This window comes from Trichechus manatus, unplaced genomic scaffold (genome assembly GCF_000243295.1).
Source record: "Trichechus manatus latirostris isolate Lorelei unplaced genomic scaffold, TriManLat1.0 scaffold00087, whole genome shotgun sequence".
Taxonomy (NCBI): domain Eukaryota; kingdom Metazoa; phylum Chordata; class Mammalia; order Sirenia; family Trichechidae; genus Trichechus; species Trichechus manatus.
Genome location: NW_004444023.1, coordinates 11503327 through 11525246, shown reverse-complemented (window position 1 = coordinate 11525246; position 21920 = coordinate 11503327). Strand labels below are relative to the sequence as shown.

At 49.0% G+C, this 21920-nt stretch overlaps 1 protein-coding gene and 1 pseudogene across 1 annotated transcript; one reads left to right on the top strand and one right to left on the bottom strand.

Moving 5' to 3' along the window:
- Positions 1–683: 683 nt before the first annotated feature.
- Positions 684–12111, bottom strand: ZNF444 (zinc finger protein 444). The gene is made up of 3 exons (XM_004381918.2): positions 11779–12111; positions 7774–7882; positions 684–2152 (listed from the first exon to the last, which is right to left on the bottom strand). The coding sequence occupies exons 1-3, from the start codon at positions 12109–12111 to the stop codon at positions 1587–1589; spliced, it is 1008 nt and encodes a 335-aa protein (XP_004381975.1). The 3' UTR covers positions 684–1586.
- A 626-nt stretch (positions 12112–12737) lies between these two features.
- Positions 12738–13571, top strand: LOC101344315 (ubiquitin-conjugating enzyme E2 D3 pseudogene; annotated as a pseudogene).
- The last annotated feature ends 8349 nt before the right edge of the window (positions 13572–21920 follow it).

Here is a 21920-nt window from a genome sequence, read left to right as displayed (position 1 = left end):
ACACTAATCTTGTCAACCTCATCAGTATAAACTCATCACAGTGATAGAATTTACAACACGAGGAGATCACATATAATCTCATCATAGTGGTAGAGTTTACAACACATAAGGAAATCACATCAGATAACACAATCATACAATACTAGGAATCATGACCTAGCCAAGTTGCTACACACGTTTTTTGGGGACACAATTCAATCCATGACAAGGAGGAAGAATCCAGCGCAGCTCAGATAGCGGAGGCTTGAAGCCAAGGAAGACCAGGGCAAAGCCCAAGAGGGGCTGGTGGGAAGTCCACATGAGGGGCCTGTCAGGCAGAGCACCTCCTTCCCCATCTCCCAAGCTAGGCAACTGCTAGGCATCTGCCCAGCCTGGAGGTGAAGGTTTCCTCTCTGGAGAGGAAGAGCCAGATTCAGGATCCCAGGACATGTCTGAGCCATGGACGCAGCTGAGAAGGCTCCCTGGAAAGAGGGGTTAGCCAAAGTCTAGGTCCCTGGGTGGCAAAAATGGTTAACATGCTCAGCAACTAACCAAAAGGTTGGCAGTTCAAATCCACCCAGAGAAGCCTCAGAAGAAAGGCCTGGGTCACAGCCACTGAAAACCCTATGGAGCAGTTCACTGACACACATGGGGTTGCCATGAGTAGAACTTACTCAACAGCAACTGTTTTTCGGTCTTCCCCCACACTTTCTGCACAATTTTTCTATAAACCCAAATGGCTATAAATATTAAAGTCTATGAATTACCCATGTAGAAACTGTTGATTTGGTGTTTTCTTAAGCATATTTTTGCCACAATTAAAAGCCTGTTTTTTAAAAAATGGAAAAAATAAAAAAGGCCTCCTTCACACTGGGCAAGTCCCAGTTGCAGACCAGGAAACCCGTCTTGCTGAGTCTCCCCCAACCCCCTCCAGGCCCTCTGGTACAACTGGTGGGTGGCAGGTGTGGACAGAACTCCAGACTCCGGCACAAACTGGGTCAGTGGCTTTATTACTCTGTGGATGCTGGTGATGATGGTCTCCAACTCACTCACCCAGCAGGCGCATCTGTCCATTCCATGCCTTGCTAGGTTGCAAAGAGGAGACAGAGGGTCCCTCCCGCCAAGTCCCTGTCCATCTGGTCAGATCATCACACCCTGCCCTCCCCCACCCCGCACTCTGCTCTGGGTAGGGCTCCATGTGACAAGATCCAACCCCTTCTCTTCAGCCTCCTCTTGGTCAAGGGGTGCCCAGCCCATGGCTCCTTGCTAACCTACTCTTCAAGGCCCCTGGCACATGGCCCCTGAGGGTCTCCAGGGCTTCATCTGTTCCGACATCCCCGAGTGGGGCAGGGAAAGGGGGAGAGGGAAGCTGGGCCATGGAAAGAGGGACCGTCTGGAGGCACCCGTTACAGGGTGGGAGAGAGGCAGGAATCAGGAAGGGACGAAATGGGAAAGCTGAATGGCGAGAACAGAGCACCAAGAGATTCAGACCTTGGAGGAGATGGTAGCAGAGAGGCGCAAACGGAGAGGAATGCCTGGCGAAAACTACAGCCATGGGTGATGGCCCATGGGCAGCACCAGGACAATGAGAACAGTGTGGAAGCCCACTAGCCCAGGGGCCAAACAGGGAAAGGTGCCCCGGTGTCGGTGCCGGGTGTAGCCGTGGAGGTGTTGACCGCACGCCCGTGGATCCGCTGGTGGCGCAGCACGTGCTCGCGGCGCCCAAAGCCCTTGCCGCACTGCCAGCAGGCAAAGGGCCGCGCGCCAGAGTGCGTCTTGCGGTGGCGCACCAGGTGCTCGCGCCAGTAGAAGGTCTTCCCGCACTCGCAGCAGGCGTGCGGGCGCTCGCGGGCCGGCAGTGCGCGCAGTGCCAAGCCTGGGCTGCCAGGGTGCGTGCCACGGTGGCGCCGCAGGTGCTCCTTGCGTCGAAAGGCCTTGCCGCACTCGGGACACGCATGCGGCTTTTCCGCAGAATGGCTCTGCCTGTGGCGTAGCAGGTGCGCGGGGTTCGTGGCCGTCTTGCCGCACTCTGGGCAGGACGAGGAGCCCGGGACCGCCAGGAAGCTGGGTGCCTGCGTGACCACCGGGGGTCTGCCAGGCTCCTGCTTGTATAGCCGGGCGGCCTGCACATCCCCTGTCCCAGGCACCTCGGGTCCCGGCGCCGTGTCTCCTGCTGGGCAAAGGCACAGAGTCAGATGGGGCACCTCTGGGCAGGCTCAGGTTGGGCAGGGGCAGGTCAGGGAATGCAGCCATCCCAGTTAGGAAGAAAATCCAGATGATGCCAGGGACAGGTGGGAGTGTTTAAAGCCAGTATGATGTAGGGGTAGGATGGTTGGTTTGTAGGCTCCACATGGGCAGGGATTGTGGGCCTCCTGTTCATCCCTGCAACCCCTGTACCTAACTGTGCCGGCACACAGTAAATGACCAATAGTGGGTGGGTGGATGGATGCATTACCTATAGTGGGGAAGTGGGCAGACAGATGAATGGAAGTGCAGACTGATGTATGAATGGATGGGTGGGTAGGCAGAAGCGGTATGTGGATAGGCTAGATCAGCAGGAAGGTAGAGTAATGGATGAATGACATGTAGATGGATGAATCGATGTGGGGGTGGGTGGGCTGCAGGGTTAGGTGGATACATATAAGTGGGTATCTGGATAGAAACATGGGCAGGTGGGTAGGTGGGATGGGCAGATGAATAGATGGGTGGGCGGGCAGAGTGATGGATGAATAGCTAGATGGATGGGTGGGTGTGTGGATGGGTGAAGGGGGTAAGTGGGAAGATGATTTGACCAGCAGGAAGGTAGAGCGATGGATCAATGGCAGGTTGATGGATGGATGGATGGAGGGGATAAGTGGGTAGATGATTAGACTGGCATGGAGGTAGAGTGATGGATGGATGTCAGGTGGATGGATGGGTTGGTGGTATGATGTACAAGCGGGTGGGCAGGAGTCTCAGTTGATAACTGGGAAGAAACATGGGTGGATGGGTAGGAAGGATGGACAGATGAATAGATGGGTGGGATGGTAGAGTAATGGATGAATGGAGGGATGGATGGATGGGTGGGTGGAAGGATGGATGGACGGACGGACTGATGTGTTGGTGGTGATGTAGGAGTGGGTGGGCAGGTGTCTGAGTACGTATCTAGGTAGACACGTAGGTGGGTGGGTGGCTAGGTGCAATGGACAGATGAATAGATTGATGGGAAGGCAGAGTGATAAATTAATGACAGGTAGACGGATGGATCGGTGAGTGGATGGATGGGTTGGCGGTATGATGTATGAGGGGCAAGCAGGTGTCTGAGTGGGTATCTGGACAGAGACATGGGTGGATAAGTGCAATGGACAGATGAACCACCTATTTCCTTTTTCCACTAGTTTTCAAACTGCCCCATGGAAATCCAGGGAGGTAACCTTTGTTTTACCTGTTTCACATCAAGAACTTCTGCTCATAGTGTAATCTGCGAAGCAGGTTCACAGTACAACCAGGGTTTGAACTGCCTCCCATCCACACACACACCCTTACTGACCCTCAGGTCTGAAGCAGTGGACATCCTGGCCTTCAATGGGCTTTCTGAGGTGGGGAGGTGCCGCAGTGGATGGAAACATACTGCGGTGGAAGCACCTCCTTCCCCTGGTCCTGGCCTTGACTTGCTGTGTGACCCCAAGCGAGCTGCCTGAACTCTCTGAGCCTCAGTTTCTGCCTATGACACGCGCCTCCAGAAAGCAGGGTAGGCCCTTTGGCGGCCAAGAGATGTAAAACAACATCTTTGTTTGGCCTGCAACAAGTATTTTTAAAAATGTGAAAAATATTTTAAAATCAGGCAATTTCACACTTTAAAAAATCCACATTTGTGGCTTTTCTTAAGGAAAAATAGTAGATGTACTGGGCTCACATTCTCTCATGACAACCTAGGCTGGAGGAGAGTGGGGGCTGCCTCCTTTGTGCCCTCCTGTTTGCCACTTCACATCCAGTCCCCTCTCCCTGACCAGCCAAGTTCCCGCCAAGTACCTGAATTTGAGATCTTTGGTCTAAAACTCCTTCAGCTCCGGCCTGTTTGCTAGATGCCGACAAGTCGATTCTGACTCATAGCGACCCCGTGTGACAGAGTAGAACTGCACCACAGGGTTTTCTAGGCTGTAAACTTTGCAGAGCAGAGCACCAGGTCTTTCTCTCGTGTAGCCACTGGGTGGGTTCGAACCACCAACCTTTCAGTTAGCAGCTGAGTGCTTAACAGTTGCTCCACCAGGGCTCCTTTCTGGACTAACTCTTGATGAGTTTCCAAGGGCTCATCACAGGGACTGCTGCTGTTACCTAGTCACCCTCCTCTCAGCATCCTTGCTTTCAAAGCCCCAACCTGGTTACTCAGATGCATACATCTGTGATATATACACATACTTCTGTACTGACTTTACAATACGTCCACCAATTTTTAGATACTCCTCCTTTCAAGAGGTGGAACTTAACTACACTTTCCATGAACGTGAGCTGGACGTACTGAATCACATCTAAGGAATAGAGTATTGCAGAAGTGACAGTCAGTGTCAACAAAAGGCATTGCAAAACAGTCAACAATTACTTTAAAACAAAGATGAGAATGTAAGGGGGCAGAGAAATAATTAATGGAAATGGAACAACCAGAATGGAAATAATGAGAATGTTCATACATTGTGAAGAATGTTACCAATGTCACTGAATAATTTGTGTAGAAATTGTTGAATGGGAACCTAAACTGCTGTGTAAACCTTCACTGAAAATACAATAAAGTATTATTTGAAGGAAAAAAAAGAAAGAAAGAAAAGCATTGCAGCTTCACCTTGCTCTCCTGGATCACGTCCTCTGGGGGAAGCCAGCGGCCATGTTGTGAGGACACTCAAGCAGCCTTGAGGCCTCCCACCAAAAGCTTGATGGTCATGCAAATGAGCCACTTTGGAAGCAAACCCTCTAGCCCCAGTCTAGTCCTAAGGTGATGATAGCCTTGGCCGACATCTTGACTGCAAACTAATGAACAACCCCAAGCCAGATTTATCCAGCTAAGGTGCTCCCAAACTCCTGACCCACAGAAACTTTGAGAGATAATAAATGTTTATTATTTTAAGATCCTAAATTTTGGGTTAAATCCAGCAATAGATAAAATAATACTCTATCCACAACCACACCACCCCCCTACCAGTCTCACAGCCTCTGTATCAATAAACCAAGAAAGAAAAAAAAAGCAAACCCACTGCCATCAAGTTGATTCTGTCATAACTGCCCCATAAGGTTTCCAAGGCTGTAATCTTTACAAAGGCAGACTGCCGCATCTTTTTCCAATGGAACAACTGGTAGGTTCAAACCGCCAACCTTACAGCCAGCAGCTGAGCACTTAACCACTGTGCCACCAGGGCTCCTTTCTGTATCAATTGGCATAATAAAAATAAGAAAGAACTGGATGGTGCCTGGTTACCATTAGTGAACATTTTGATACAAGATTCTATAGAAGAATCCTGATCAAAAGTGGTAAAATGCAGAATAGAATTTGAAATTCTCATGGAATCAGACTATCTGGAGCTAGTGAGGCTGGATGAATCTCTGAAATTATTGCCTGAGATTTTTAAACTTTAAAGCAAAAAATCCCCTGAATTTTCCTTTAAACCAAACAATTGTTTAGCTTAGTTCATTAAGAATGTCTGCCTTGACTCACTCCATCTGGAGTAAGGGAGAATGAAGAAAACCAACAAGGGAAAGATTAGTCCAAATGACTAATGGACCACAACTACCACAGCCTCCACCAGACTGAGTCTAGCACAATTAGACGGTGCCCGGCTACCACCACTGACTGCTCTGACAGGGATCACAATAGAGGGTCCTGGACAGAGCTGGAGAAAAATGTAGAACAAAATTCTAACTCACACACAAAAAAAAAAAAAGATCAGACTTACTGGTCGGACAGAGACTGGAGAAACCCAAGAGCATGGCCCCCAGACACTCTTATAGCTCCATAATGAAGTCACTCCTGAGGTTCACCCTTCAGCCAAAGATTAGACAGGCCCATAAAACAAAACAAGACTAAATGGGCACACCAGCCCAGGGGCAAGGACGAGAAGGCAGGAGGGGACAGGAAAGCTGGTAATGGGGAACCTAAGGTCAAGAAGGGGAAAGTATTGATACGTCATGGGGTTGGCAACCAGTGTCACAAAACAATACGTGTATTACTTGTTTAATGAGAAACTAGTTTGCTCTGTAAACCATCTAAAGTACAATAAAGAAAAAAAAGAACGTCTGCCTTGAGCACTATGTTCTTTTAAAGATCTATCTGTGTGGGATCAAACCAACAACAGCAACTCCAAAGGTTAGATAGGAAACTTAGAAGCCAGTGAATTTATGTTAATGGCGGAGGAACAATTCCGAAAAAGGAGGGTGAGAATGGTCGCACAACTCAAAGAATGTAACCAATGTCACTGAATTATACATGTACAAACTGCTGAATTGGTATATGTTCTTAACAACAAAAAATAAATAAAGTCAGTAACATCTGCTGATGTCTTGTTACGTGCCTGGTACCTCGGAAGCCAGCTCAGCTTCCTCCTCTCCTGCCTGAGGAACTGCACCTAGTCTCCGGGCCTTTGGATTCCACACCGGCTACCAGAATAATCTTCTGCCTCTGGTGGGCATCTTTGGTTTTTGCTGTTCATTGTCTGCCCCCGTCTTTTTTTTAAATACATTTCTGGGTCAGTAGTCAGTTACTGTCTAGTCTATTCCAACTCATGGCGACCCCATGTGTGCAGAGTAGAACTACTCTGTAGGGTTTTCAAGGCTGTGACCTTTTGGAAGCAGATCACCAGGCCTTTCTTCCAAGGTGCCTCTGGGTCGGTTCACACTGCCAACCTTTTTTCAATTGGTAGTTGAGTGTTTAACCGTTTGCATCACCCTGGGGAGTTATTTTCAATAAAATGTATCAATTATAACACTTAGAACTCAATTATTACACTTCAGCTAAATTACTTATTGTGATCTTACCATTTAAAGCACACTTCAAAACCACAAGTGAACTATCATAAAAAGATTTCCTTTTTTATTTTCTTTTTTTTTAAAACTAATAATATTTCCCCTGCCTTTTAATGAGGGCAACCTGATTTCCTCTTCCTCACCTTAGTTCGCGTAGGTTGAATGGAACCAACCCCATCTCCAGCTCCCGGGGTGGGCTGTGTGCCAAGCCCAGCCAAGCAGAGTGCCGCAGCCCCAGCCAACAGTGACTGGGTCGGGAGTAGCATGTGAGCATGTGACCCGTTCAGAGTCAATGAGGTGCAGCCCTGGGACCTCCGTGTGGCGGCAGGAGGCTGGATGATAGCTGAGTATTGGAGTGCAGAGGCTCTGGGGTCAGACTACCCAGTTTAGATCCTGGCTCTGCTCACATTTGATCGTGGGCAGGTTGTTAACTTGTCTGTGGCTCAGTTTCTCCAACTACAACATGGAGACAATGCTATATATCTCAAACGGCTGCTGTGCTCAACAAGCCAGTAGAAGGGCACCTGGCACATATCGATTGCTGATACTCACGGTGCATTCACTGCCCAGCAGCTCAGCTGCTGTCCTAAGTATGACCCTGATGCTGTGAGCACCTCAAGGGCAGGCATGTCTCATCTCCAGTCCTGGTGCCCAGTGTGGGGCCTGACACACAGCAGGCGCAATGAGATGTTCATGGAGCAGATGAATGGCAGGTTAAGAAGTGACCTCCCCCTAGGGCTGGGGATGGGGGAGCCCCGGACACTGGGGAGAATGAGGACAGTGTGAGACAGGGTACCAGCCGCTCACCTACGGGAATCATCCCACTACCTTCTTTCCCCATGCAAAGCCCGGAGCCTTCCGTCACATCCTGAGGTGCCCTCGTCTCTGATGACCGATCTGGGGAGTTCGTGGGTCCCTGGAATGAGACAGACACATTCTGAATTGAGAAACCTGAGCAGCAGCCACTATTTTTCTTCCCCTCTCCCCTGACCACCTTTAAGCAATCACCAAATCCTACAGACTGCCTCCAGAGCCCTGTAATCTGTCCACTTCTCATGCCACCAGAGCCACCAACCAGACTAGGCCACTGCCAGCTCTCCCTCCATGACCACAGCAGTCCCCTGATGGATTTATCTTGCCCTACTCAGCCCCAAAACAAGAGCCTTGGTTGCGCAGTGGTTAAGCACTCAGCTACTAACCGAAAGGTCAGCAGTTTGAACCCACCAGCAGCTCTGCAGGAGAAAGATGTGGCAGTCTGCTTCTGTAAAAATTTACAGCCTTGGAAATCTTATGAGGCATTTCTACTCTGTCCTATAATGTCGCTATGAGTCAGAATCAACTTCATGGCAATGGGTGTTTTTTTTTGGACCCAGCCCCACAAGGTCCTTTGGTGGTGCAAATGGTTAAGAACTACTAATCGAAAGGTTGGCAGTCAAACCCACCCAGAGGCACCCTGGAATAAAGCCCTGGCGATCTGCTTCTGAAAGGTCACAGCCTTTGAAAACCCTGTGGATCACAGTTCTACTCTGACACACGAGATTGTCATGACTCAGAATCGACTTGACAGCAACTGACAACAACAACAAAAAGGTTGGCAGTCTGAATTCATTCAGCATCCAGTGGAAGAAAGACCTGCTGATCTACTTCCATAAGATTACAGCCATTGAAAATCCTATGGAGCGCAGCTCTACTCGGACACACACGAGGTTGCTATGAGTTGGAACTGACTCAAGGGCAACTGGTTTGGGTTTTTGTTGTTGTTGTTGTTGTTGTTGTTACCCAGCCCCACACCCCAAACCACTGTGCACCTCAGATCTACAACTCTGAGCTCGCTGGAGCTGAACTTGGGTGACATGGTAGGGGTGGCAGGTGTTGAATGAACCCAGACACTGGACTGAAGAAGGATGCACCCAGGCCTGCTCCAAAGCGAAAGCCAAGAGGTTGTTTCTTACTTTTTTATGGTATGTGTAGGGCTCGGAATTCACTCTGTGATAAGTGATACTGGTAACTACAACATAGACTCCGTGGGGGCAGGGGCCTTGACTTTACAGTTTACCGATGAGTCCCAGGTGCTTAGAATAATAGTGCCTGGTACATGGTAAGGGAGCCCTGCTGGCACAGTAGTGAAGTGCTTGGCTGCTAATGGAAAGGTCAGCGATTTAAACCCACTAGTCGCTCCACAGGAAACTCTATGGAGCAGTTCTACTCTGTCCCATACGGTAGCTATGGGTCAGAATCACCTCAATGGTAACAGAGTTTCATGGTTACATATTAAGTGCTCAATAAATAATTGTTATGGAACACATGTAAAACCTTCCCTAGGCCTCTTCTTGTCCTGCCTTGAAATATAAGGCTTGACAAGTGCAGGGCAGGGCACCGTCTCCTTCTTCACCTCTATTTAGGGGGAATCTGATCTGTTTTGCAGGTAAAGGAAGGAGGCCTAGAGAGATCAAATGACTGGACTATAGGTTATCAGCATGCAGCCTGAGAGGCACAATAGCCAAAGGGGATCATCTGAGAGCACTGGAGGCAGGGCACATGCCAGCCTAGGGAACTCAAAGAAAAGTTGATGGGTTGGTAGGTGAGCAGGGTGGTGGGAGAGGCAGGCCCAGCCATCACTTGGTTAGCACAACAGGAAATGCCACGCCAGGCTGTGCCTCAGAGGTCAGAATTCCAGAGGAAATCCTGGAGCTTCACAGGCAATGAGAAGTGCAGGGAAAAAGCAAAGGCTAGGAGCCCTGGTGGCACAACAGTTAAACGTTCAGCTGGTAAGCAAAAGATCGGCAGTTTGAGCCCACTCAGCAGTCCCGCTGCAGAAAAGACCTGGTGATCTGCTCTCATAAAGATTACAGCCTAGGATACCCTATGGGACAATTCTACTCCATCCTATAGGGTTGCTATAGGGTTGCTACCAGTCCAATAGACTCAACGGCATACAACAAATTGTTAAGTCAGGAGCCCTGGTGATGCAACAGTTACGTACTCGGCTGCTAACCAAAAGGCTGGTGGTTCGAACCCACCCAGCAGCTCCAGAGGAGAAAGACCTGGCAATCTGCTTCCATAAAGATTACATCATAGTTCTACTCTGTCACACGGGGTCACTACGAGTCAAAATTGACTCGATGCCACTCAACAACAAACTGTTAAGTGTGAAGCCACTGTGATGCAACAGTTAAGTGCTCGGCTGCTAATTGAAAGGTTGGTGGTTCAAACCCACCCAGCAGCTTCACAGGAGAAAGACCTGGCGATCTGCTCCCATAAAGATTACAGCCAAGAAAACCATATAGGGCCGTTCTACTGTCACATGGGGTCGCAATGAGTCAGAATCGACTTAATGGCACCCAACAACAACTCTTAAGTGTAAGAGCAGAAATGAGTGAAAAAGCAAAGTTACGTTGATCAACAAAGCCAAAAATGTATTCTTTGAAGAGAATGATAAAATAGTACAAACTTTTAGCAAGTGGATTAGGAATAAAATGAGACAGCACAAATAAACACTAACAGTGAAAACAAGCACAGCCCTGGGGACCAAGTAGATTTAAAAACTGTTGAGAAAACCAAGCACAATGCACAAATTTGGAAATTTAGATGAAATAGACAGTTTTCTGTTGTTGTTGCGTGCTGTCAAGTCGACTCCAACTCATAGTGACCCCATGTGACAGTAGAACTGCCCCATAAGGTTTTCTGGGCTATAATCTTTACAGGAGCAGATCACCGGGTCTTTCTCCAGAGAGCAGCTGGTTGGGTTCAAACCATCAACCTTCCGGTTAGCAGCCAAGCACTTAACCATTGCACCCCTAGGGCTCCTTGACAGTTTTCTTGGGAACTATAAATCACCAAAATCTGCTCAAGAGGCCAGTAACCAGAGAAATAAAAGCCCTGAATTAGGACCTCTAGTCTCCTACACTGTGAGAAAATAAATTCCTGTTGTGGTATTTCTGTTATAGCAACATTAGATAACTAAGATACTATCCTATGGAGAGATCCATGTGGCAAGGAATTGAGGCCTCCTATGAGCGATGGGAGTGAGCCATCTTGACAGTGGACCTTTCAGCTCCAGTAGAGAGCCCAGGCTGATGTCTTACCTGCAACCTTATGGGAAACTCAGAGTCAAACCACCCACCCATGAGACTGGCCTACAACTCTCTTTTCTTGAGCTGTCCTTCTCTGGGTAGGTTACTAGAGGGGATAGCAGGCTTGTACAATGAGCTGGGGAGGTTCCCATTTTCTCTGTGCTCTGGGACAGTGTGTAAAAGAAGGGAATGATCAGTTCCTTGGAGGTCTGGCAGAACTTGTACATAGAATTGCTGGGGCCCGTGCCTTTTGTGAGAGAACTGTGCTCCATAGGGTTTTTATGGCTGCAACCTTTCAGAAGCAGATCACCAGGCCTTTTTTCCAAGCTATCTCTGAGTGGACTCAAACTTCCAACCTTTGCTTTAATAGCTGAGTGTTTGGTTCTAGGAGTCCCTGCGTGGTGCAAACAGTTAATACACTTATCTGCTAACTTAAAGTCTGGCGGTTTGAGTCCACTCAGAGGCACCTCGGAAGAAAGGCCTGACGATCTACTTCTGAAAAATATAGTCACTGAAAACTCTATGGAGCCCAGTTCTACGCTGCACACATGGGGGCGCCATGAGTTGGAATCAACTTGATGGCAACTAATGACAACAAGTTTACTTGTTTTCACATGGACTGCATTCTCCCCTCTTTGAGCGCAGACCATGAAACTGAGAAAAGGAGACCTGTGCCTGACCCCACAGGGGTGGCGGAAGGGTGGGTGCAGGTGCACACAGGGTCCCTTGCCGTGCTCACCCACAGCTCCTCCAGCAGGGCCACGGCCTCTTCTCCGCTTCGGGGTCGCTGGCCGCGCACCCAGGCCTGGACGGCGATGGGCAGGGCGCTCAGGAACTGCTCCAGCACCAGCAGCTCCAGCATCTGCTCCTTGGTGTGCACCTCAGGGCGCAGCCAATCACGGCACAGGGCGCGCAGGAGGCCCAGCGCCTCCCTGGGACCAGGCGCATCGCCCAGGTGGAAGTGGCGGAAGCGGCGCCACGGGGAGTCCAGAGCCAGGCCCTCAGTGGTGACCGGGTCCTCCTGCTTCACGGGCTGGGGTGCCAGGACCTGCTGGGGGGACGGGACTTCCATGGGGGCTGGCGTGTCAGCCAGCAGCACCTGTGGGGGAAAAGGTCAGTGTGGTGAGAGCCAACCATCATTCTAGAAACAACCACTGAGCTCGCTGTGGAGGAGAGAGGGGTGTGGCAGTTAAGGGGACAGGGTCTGATGCCAGACTAAAAAGCTGTTGTGGTCATTTCTGATTTATGGCGGCCCCCTATGTGTCAGAGTAGGACTGTGCTCCATAGGGTTTTCAGTGGCTGATTTTTCTGAAGCAGACTGCCAGGCCTTTCTTCTGAGGCACCTGAGTAGATTAGAACCTCCAACTTTTCAGTTAGCAGGCGAGTGATTAACTGTCTGCACCACCCAGGGGCACAATCATGACAAAAACAAACACCAAACCCGAGGCCATCGAGTCAATTCCAACTCGTGGCGACCTCATGTGTTACAGAGAATTGTGGCCCCTAGGGTTTTCCTGGCTGTAACCTTTAAGAAAAGGAGCCCTCTGGATAATCGAGTTTTGGCGGACCTTTGAGCACACACTGAGCTAGTGCAGAGCCAGACTAAAAGCAGACCATGGTGCTGAAACATGCCCGTGACCCTCCAGTGCAATGTACTGCAGGTCCAGTTGGGGATGATAAGTTTTTCTTTTTCTAGTGTTTCATTGGCAAGCACATTATGGGACCTGATGACAGCCCATATCGAGGCAGTGTATTCTTTTTTCATTTTCCTACAGACTACCCCTTCAAACCACCTAAGGCTGCATTTACAACAAGAATTTATCATCTAAATACTAACAATAATGGCAGCATCTGTCTCAATATTCTAAGACCAGAGTGGTCTCCTGCTTTAACTATTTCTGAAGTTCTTTTATCTATCTGTTCACTGCTATGTGATTCAAACCCAGATGACCCCCTAGTGCCAGAGATTGCAGGGATCTATAAAACAAAGATAAGTACAACAGAATATCTTGGGAATGGACTCAGAAGTATGCCATGTGATGCTACCTTAAAGTCAGAATAACCTGCATTATAGCTGGAATAAACTTTACATTACTGTTCCTTTTTTGATCTTCTTATCCAGCTGCTCCCCTATCAGACTTCATCTTTTTTAATTTTATTTTTGTTTACCTCCCTCCATTTATTCACATGCTCATCTGAGAAAACTGAAGTTCTTCCAGCTTTGGACAATAACTGCTTTTAGAAACTATAATGGAGTTACAAGAGAACAGTTCTCCAAGATTCAGAGTTTTTTTTAAAAAATGGAGCATGCGTATTATGTGGCCAACATTTTCACTCTAACTGGGTTATGAGACTAAAACCATTCGTCACTGCTCTAACACGCTGCAGAAATCATCTGAGGGGGAAGAAGATGGATGCTCAGTTGTCACATCAAGGGAAGCAGCATTACTCTAGCAGAATCCACTCTTGTTTAGGTCTTCCACCTTTAGAGGTCTGAGGTTGCATAATATACTTTACCCTCATAACTGGTCTGGCTGGAGAACTTGTATTGAATTTATAGCAACAGCAGAACAGAAAATGTGATGTATTTTATACATGTCAATAAAGGAAGGATCTGTTTTTGTTCTACAGAGAACGGAAATTGAGTCTTAATCATTTAGTAATTTTCAGGAGGCTTGGAACTATTAGTCAATCTATCTTTCAATACACTGTTTAATATGGCACTGAACAAATGATGCAAGTTATCAATGGATGAGTGATCAACTAGTAGTTCTGCTAGTAACTGATTTATCTTTCTTCAATAAAGTTGTGTAAACCCAGAAAATAAATAAAAGGAACCCTGGTGACACAATGGTTGAGCGCTCAGCTGCTAACCAAAAGGTTGGCGATTCGAACCCACCAACCGCTCCAAAGGAGAAAGATGTTGGCTTCCATTAAGATTACAACCTTGGAAATCCTATGGGGCAGTTTTACTCTGCCCTACAGATGTGCTATGAGTCGGAACTGAGTTGACAGCAACAGGTAGTCTTTAAGAAAGCAGACCACCAGGCCTTTCTTCGGCAGTACCACTGGGTGGGTTTGAACCAACAACCTTTCAGTTAGTAGAGTGGAAACCAACTGTACCACCCAGGGACCTGAACATACTGGTGATAAATAAGATCACTCCACTGTCCAAACCAACCTCTATCATCTAGTGAGTGCCCAGGCCTCCTTGGGACAGCTACAGTGACCTGTGCTACCTCCATTAAAGCGGCTGTAACCCTGTGTTCTCATCGTCTGTGTCCCAGTAGCACTTGTCCAGCCCAGAGCCAGGCACCTGGAGGCCTCAGGAGATGGACACTTATCTGTATCTGTTATGGGTTGAACTATGTCCCCCAAAATATGTGTCGTAAACCCTGACCCTATACCTGTGGTTATAATCCCATTGGGAATGGGTTTGCTTTGTTGTATTAATGAGGCAGTATTAGTGTAAGGTGTGTTGTAAATCAATCTCTTTTGAGATATAAAAAAGCAGATTAAGCACAAGCAACCAGCAAGCAAAGACAGGGGAAGATAGATGCCAAGCCATGTGAAGATCACTGAGGAAAAGAAGCTCAAAGGACAAGGACCTTCCTCTGGAGCCAACAGAGAAAGCCTTCCCCCAGAGCCAGCGCCCTGAATTTGGACTTCTAGCCTCCTAAAATGTGAGAAAATAAATTTCTGTTTGTTAAAGCCACCCGTTTGTATTTCTGTGATAGCAGCACTAGATAACTAAGAAAACATCTCTTACACTGCCCTGCCCTGCCCTGCCCAACTCCCGCTACTGCCCTGTGAGCTGGGGAGCTGAGTTCCACCATGCAGAGGGAGAAAGAGACATTCAGAGATTGACAGGGTCAGGATTTGAACCCAGAACTGCCTCCAGAGCCCATGCTGGTTCTACCCTAGAACTATTTATCCAGCACCTACACAGTGGCGTCACTAGGGGGGTGCAGGGGTGCAGACTGCACAGGGTGACACTGTCAGAGGAGGTGACACCAAAATGACTGCCAATAAAATTTCTGTGCACTGTTTCAGCAGAAATTTATTATTTTGTATAAAAATATCCCTGTAGTTAGTTAAGGAGCCCTGGTGGCTTAGTGGTGAAGAGCTTGGTTGCTAACCAAAAGGTTGGCAGTTCAAATCCACCAGCTGCTCCTTGGAAACCCTATGGGGCAGTTCTACTCAGAAGCAACTCAGTGGCACCTAACAACAACAGTTATCACAACAAAAACACTTTTTGTAAGCCCACCTTACATGTATCAATACACTTACAAGGTTAAAGCTCTGCTAACTTACTTTTAAAAGTTCTAATGCACTCTGGTCAGAGCTGTCATTATTACCCAATCATAATGATGCTTCAAATCACGTGGTTTCGTCTGCACAGCTACAAGCACTAGCTGTTGTTTTTATTGCTGCCGGTGTTTTTACAGTCACTGATTTTGTCAAATTTTCTGGTGTTTTAGCTATACTATTGTGGTAATTAGTATTTGTGAATCTGTATCAATTAACCTTTTTGAGAATGAGGTAGTAATTAAAGGAAAAGATGGAGCGATACACAAGAATTACGATTTATGCATAATATTAGTACAAAAAATATTAATAAAGATTCTGTACCGTCTGGAACTAGAGGAGGTTCATGGCGGGACAGGGGTGTGACACTAACCCTAGGGACACCAATGCACCTACACGTGCTGGAAGGAGCCCTGGAGGTGCAACAGTTAGCACACAACCCACCAGCTGCTCAGCGGGAGAAAAAAGTGGCAGTCTACTCCTGTAAAGATTAGAGCCTAGGAAACCCTCTGTCACATGGGATCACTGTGAGTTGAAATCAAGTTGAAGACACCTAACAACAACACATGCTAAATTAATAATAATGGTTAAGAGACAGCCTCTGGGGCCTGGCTGCATGGCTATGACTTTCAGCTCTGCCACTTATCAGCTGTGTGACCTTGGAAACGTGAATCGCCCACGCTGAGCTTCATTTCTCCATCCCTGGGTAGCATAAACGGTTAAGTGTTCAGCTGCTAACTGAAGGGTTTGGTGGTTCAAGTGTACCCAGGGGTACTACAAAAGAAGGCCTGGCAATCTACTTCTAAAAAATCAGCCATTGAAAACCCTATGGAGCACAGTTCTACTCTGACACACATGGAAGTGCCACAAGTTGGAGTTGACTCAATGATAACTTTTATTTTTTAAAATACCTGCTGCTGTAGAGTGGATTCTGACCCATAGTGACCCTATAGGACAGAGTAGAAAACTACCACATGGATTTTCAAGGCTGTAATCTTTACAGAAGCAGACTGCCACATCTTTCCCCTGCAGAGCGGCTGGTGGATTCAAACAGCTGACCTTTCTTTCAGCAGCCAAGCACTTAACCAGTGAGCCACCAGGGCTCCCAAGGAATAATAATAGTTCCTTCCCCCCAGCGGTTACTGTGATGAATTAGACAAGGGTCTGGCACAGTGAAGTGCTCAGTGAAGGTCTGTTTGTCTACTCCTGGGTTTCCCAACCTCAGCACACACATTTGGGGCTGGACAATTCTGCGCTGTGTCCCATGCAATGTCAAATGTTCAGCAGCAGCCTGGCCTCTACCCACCACACGCCAGTTGTGACAACCAAAAATGTATCCACACATTACCACATGTCCCCTTGGAGCGGGGGGTAGGTAAAACTGCCCCGAGTTCACTTAACAAATATTTACTCAGAGCACAAGGGCTCTGGAGCAAATACTGCCTCTGCCACTTCCCAGCTAGGTGTCCTTGGCCAAGGTACAACTGCACCTTTTACACACAGTATCTCCATTTCCTTGGCTTTAAAATGTGCACAGTTAAGTGCAAGACCACCTCCTGAAAGGTTGGTGGGTTCAGACCTACCCAGAGGCACCTTGGAAGAAAGGCCTGGCGATGTGCTTCTGAAAGGTCACAGCCATTGAAAACTGTATGGAGCACAGTACTACTCTGCACACATTGGCATCGCCATGAGTCGCAATCAACTCCACAGCCAACTAAAAACAACAATAATAACCAACCCAAGAGTGGCAGTGAGAATTACAAGGTACAAGGAAAACATAAATGCTAAGCACAGATCCTGGCACTAAGTAAGTGCTCAACCAGTGTTAGCTTTTCCTACTATTGTCACTTTGTCTCAGGTCCAGTGTGAGGTGCTGCAGGAGAGTAAAACCCACTGCTGTAGAGTGGATTCTGACTCAGAGACCCTACAGGACAAAGAAGAACTGCCCCATAGGGTTTCCGAGCCTGTAATTTTTACAGAAGCAGACTACCACATCTTCCTCCCGCAGAGCGGCTGGTGGGTTCAAACCGCCGACCTCTGGGTTAGCAGTCCGTGCTTAACAATTGTGCCACCAAGGCTCCTTACAACCTGAATACGTACTCTGAATGCAACCAAGGAAGAAACAAGCAAAACAAGGTCATGATTCTTATCCTCATGAATCTCACAACTCTATGAAGTGCAACTGCCACTTGTAAGTAGCGCACAATGTTAACAACCTGCACCACACCTAGGACAATAAACCCGTTGCCATCGAATCGATTCCAACTCCTATCGACTTTATAGGACAGAGTAGAACTGCCCCACAGGGCTTCCAAGGCTGAAATCTTTACCGAGGCAGATCGCAGGTCTTTCTCCCTCAGAGCGGCTGGTGGGTTGAACTGCCAACCTTTCAGTTGCAGCCGAGCGTTTTAATCATTGAGCCACCAGGGCTCCTTACCTCTGGCAATACCCTTCCCATTAGCCCCTCCTCGCAAACCTTTCCGAAGGGGTCTTATCCAGGCTCCCCCAGACTCCTTGCAGCGTCCAGTTTCCCACCACCCAGCTTTAACCTCCTCCCCCAGCGTCCAAATGTCCTCCCCAGCTCCCCTATCCCCTCCTATTTCCTATGCCCTTCCCCCGCTTCTACCTCTCCCGCATTCTCTACCCACCGGATCTACAGGCCCCCGCCCACTTCCTGACCCTCCCACTCTCCAGCTTCCTCCACCCCTTATCCACTCTCTGGTCTCCATTGCCCACGCACCGCAGTGTCTTCCTACACCCCTCCTACAATTCCTCCATTCCTCCCTCCTCCTGCACCCAAGCCCCGTCGCCCCAGACCCTTCTCTCGCCTCTCCCTCACCCAACCCCAGCAACCCCCTCCTCCTTTCCCCCCCCGCTCACCTCACTCTCTCAGACTAGGCCCCCTGAGCCCCCCGAACCTCCTCGCACATGCGCACAAAGTTCACCGGGATTCCATGCCCGGCAGACCTTGCGCCAAACTCCTGCGTGCCCCGCCCCCAACACTCCAGCGACCGAGCTCCGCCCACCAGTCTGCCTTACGCGTCACCTGAAACTGTATTGCCACTGGAAGCATCGCGGCCTGGACGGCTTCCTATTGGCCCGCGCCGGCACAAAGGGCGTGGTCTCTCACCGCCGCTCGGTCTCTTTGCCTGTCGCTAGACGTGGGACTACATTTCCCAGGAAGCATCGCGCCAGGGACAGCTTCTCATATGCGCCCGTCCCCAAATGGCTCCGCCAAAGACAAAAACCATACTTCCCAAGATAGAAGCGCCGCCAGAGGCCTCTTGGTCCTAGCCGGCGCAAACGGCGGAGCGGCTTTCAGCGCCACTCGGCCTCGCGGCCCGTTGCCAGACTTTGGACTACTACATTTCCCAGGAAGCATTGCGGCAGGGACGGCTTCCTATTGGTCCTCGCCGATGCAATCAGTTTCGCGCCGGTCGGCTTCGTTTCCTGTCGCCAGACTGCGGACTACATTTCCCAGGAAGAATCGCGGGGAGGACGGTTTCCCATTGGCCTGCGGTAGATCTCGGGCATGCGCAGACTGTCGAAGAGGGGGCCAGCGTTGACCAAGAGAAGAAGACTTGGCTGGGGTTGTCGTGGAGACCTGAGGAGGGTGGGTAGTGCCGGGCACTCAGGAAATGGAGGCTCGGTACTCCAGGAGTGGGCTGGCGAGGAGGGAGGGGTCGGGCGAGAATTCTCCGCCAATCAGGAGCTGCGGGGTGCGTCCCTTTGACAACGGCTCGCATTCCTCTTCTCCCTGCCCTGTAAGGCCAGGACAAAATAAGGGAGTAGGTTGGGTGCCAGGGGATCCGGATGGGAGGCGGCTGCGCTGTCGGAAGTAAGCAGTGGCGCGGAAGACACCTGGGTGCCCCGATTCGGCTCCGCCTGTGTGAACTTGCACTAGCCACCGCCCTTTCTTGCCTCAACTTCCCCTTCTGTGAATTGGGGGAGAGAACTACCTGCTAAGGAGTCCTGGTGGCATAGTGGTTAAGAGCTCGGCTGCGGAGCAAGGGGTCGGCAGTTTGAATCCGCCAGCTGCTCTTTGGAAACCCAATGGGGCAGCTCTACTCTGTCCTAAAGGGTCGCTGTGAGTCAAAGTTGACTCAACAACGGGTTTCGTTTTTTGGTTGTTGTTGACTACATGCCACAGAGTCCCTGTGCTCAGAAGGGCCCGCCCCGCGCTCCACTTGGTTTAATGCTTTGCTGTGGCCATTTTGAAATTCTTAATACTTTATGAACATGGGCCCTGCATTTTAATTCCGCACTGAGCCCCGCTAATTTAGTAGCTAGTTATGGACATATCACCTTGATGATTTGTGCAATATCCGCACACCACCGGCATTTCTCCAGCAATCAGGGTAGGGCCCGCTGTTGTTAGTTGCAGTCAATTCTGACTCATGGCGACCCCCTGTGTGCAGAGTGGAACTGCTCCATAGGGTTTTCAAGATTGTGACTTTCAGAAACAGATCACCAGGCGTTTCTTTTGAGGAGTCTCTGGGTGAGCTCGAACCTCCAACTTTTCAGCTAGTAGTCCAGCGCATAACTGTTTGTGCCACCCAAAAACTCCTGGATAGAGCCTAGTATACAGTTAAAAAAAAAAATCCATTGCTGTCCAGTAGATTCCGACTCATGATCGCGTCATCTGTGTCGGAGTAGAACTGTGCTCCGTAGGGTTTTCAGTGATTATTCAGAAGGAGATCGCCAGGCCTTTCTTCTGAAACACCTCTGGGTGGATTCGAACCTCCAACCTTTTGGTTAGCAGCCAAGTGTGTTAGTTAATCTGTTGTACCACCCAATACCTTTGGGTACTTGATATAGAGGAAGGGTGGATTATATGATAATCTGCTAGTGGTTTGTGGATTACCCATGGGCTGAGCACAGGCCCATGGATGTCCTATCATTGGGACTTACAGATTATATGGGGGCCCAAATGAAGATCTAAGGGGACCCATTGCCATTGAGTCTACTCCGACTCATGGCGACACCATGTGTTACAGAGTAAAACTGAGCTCCTTAGGATTTTCATGTCTGTAATCTTAATGGAAGCAGATCACCAGGACTTTCTTCCACAGTGCTGCTGGGTGGGTTCAAATCGTCAACCTTTAGTCAAGCGCAAACCATTTGTACCACCTAGGGTCCTTAAGGATGGGGCTTAGTTTACAGTAAATGCACCATAAGCATCAGTGAGTAATGCAATAAAGAAGTAACTTCGAACATCTCTCAGGGCTCAATTTAGATGTCACCTCCTCCAGGAAGCCTTCCCAGACCACTCTTCCCAATAAACCTGGAGGAAGTGTCTCATCTGAGCTGCCACAGTGCTCTGTCTCCCTCCATCTCGTGCTTTGGCTGTCTTTCTGTGACTTGCCCCCCAAATTCAGTAACAGAGACTACATCTCGTTCCCAGCTTCCTTCAGCTCTGAGCTTGGGACCTGCCTGTGAATGGTAAATACAGATGGAGGGAAATTGTTTACTACCCAACTTCCCAAGCCTCAGGGTGAAAGTTCCTCTGGCAGCACCTCTCACTCATACCCTCCTGAAGTTGCCCAGGTCCTTTGTAGCACTGCCGTAATTATTACTCAAAATACTAATTAACGATTTCTCTTTGTATGATGCTTTAAAGCCACGAGAACCTCCAGGGCAGGGACGGGGTTTGGTTCATCTCTGGATCTCCAGCACCTGGTGCCCCGGAGGCTCAGGTGGTGTTTACAGGAGAAATGGGTGACGGACGAGCCAGTGGACACATGGAGTGGGCATGACGAGGGTGTCAATTGATGAGCGAGTGGGGTGTCTCTCCGCACCCCACTGTGGGGGATCCTAGGGTTGTGTATGAGTTCTCTTTGGGTTCCCCAAACCAAACCCCTTACCATCGAGTTGATTCCAACTCATGGCGACCCCGTGTGTTACAGAGTAGAACTGCTCCATAGGGTTTTCTAGGCTGCAGTCTTTATGGCAAGGAGCCCTGGTGGTGCAGTGGTTAAAGCAGTTAGCTGCTAACCAAAAGGTTGGCTGTTTGAGCCCACCCAGTGGCTCCATGGAAGAAAGACCTGGTGATCTGCTTCTGTAAAGATTACAGCCAGAAAATTCTATGGGTCACTTCTACTGTGTCACATGGAGTCACCCTGAGTTGGAATTGACTCGATGGCACCCAACAATAATCTTTAGGGAAGCAGACCACCAGGCCGTTCTTCTGCGGCACCCCTGCAAGGGTTGTAACCACCAACTTTTAGGTTAGCAGCCTAGCGCAAACGGCTTGTGCCTTGGGTCCCCAAGCCTCAGGGAATGTTTGGGAATAAGAACAATTAGATTAATGAATGGGTTGCTTAATAATGGGATCGCACTGCCTGTTAGCTTAGTTCACCCTCACAGTCATGCTGTGAGACAGCAGAACAGAGCAAAGCATCAGCCCATTTTATAGTTGGGAAGAGTGAGGCTCAGGGAGGTTAATGTACTTTCTCAAGTGATGCAGCAAGAGAGAACCAGAGGTAGGACTGTTGTTGGGTGCCATCAAGTCGATACGAACTCACAGCAACCCCATGTGACAGAGTAGAACTACCCCATAGGATTTTCTTGGTT

Bases quoted from the DNA above. Each gene is read 5' to 3' on its own strand.
- ZNF444 (XM_004381918.2), bottom strand. From the start codon at position 12,111: ATGGAAGTCCCGTCCCCCCAGCAGGTCCTGGCACCCCAGCCCGTGAAG. The intron at 7,883-11,778 runs GTGAGCACGGCA...GTCTCATTCCAG, and splicing joins CCCTGCTGGAGGAGCTGTGG to GGACCCACGAACTCCCCAGA. The intron at 2,153-7,773 runs GTGAGCGGCTGG...GCCTTTGCCCAG, and splicing joins TAGTGGGATGATTCCCGTAG to CAGGAGACACGGCGCCGGGA.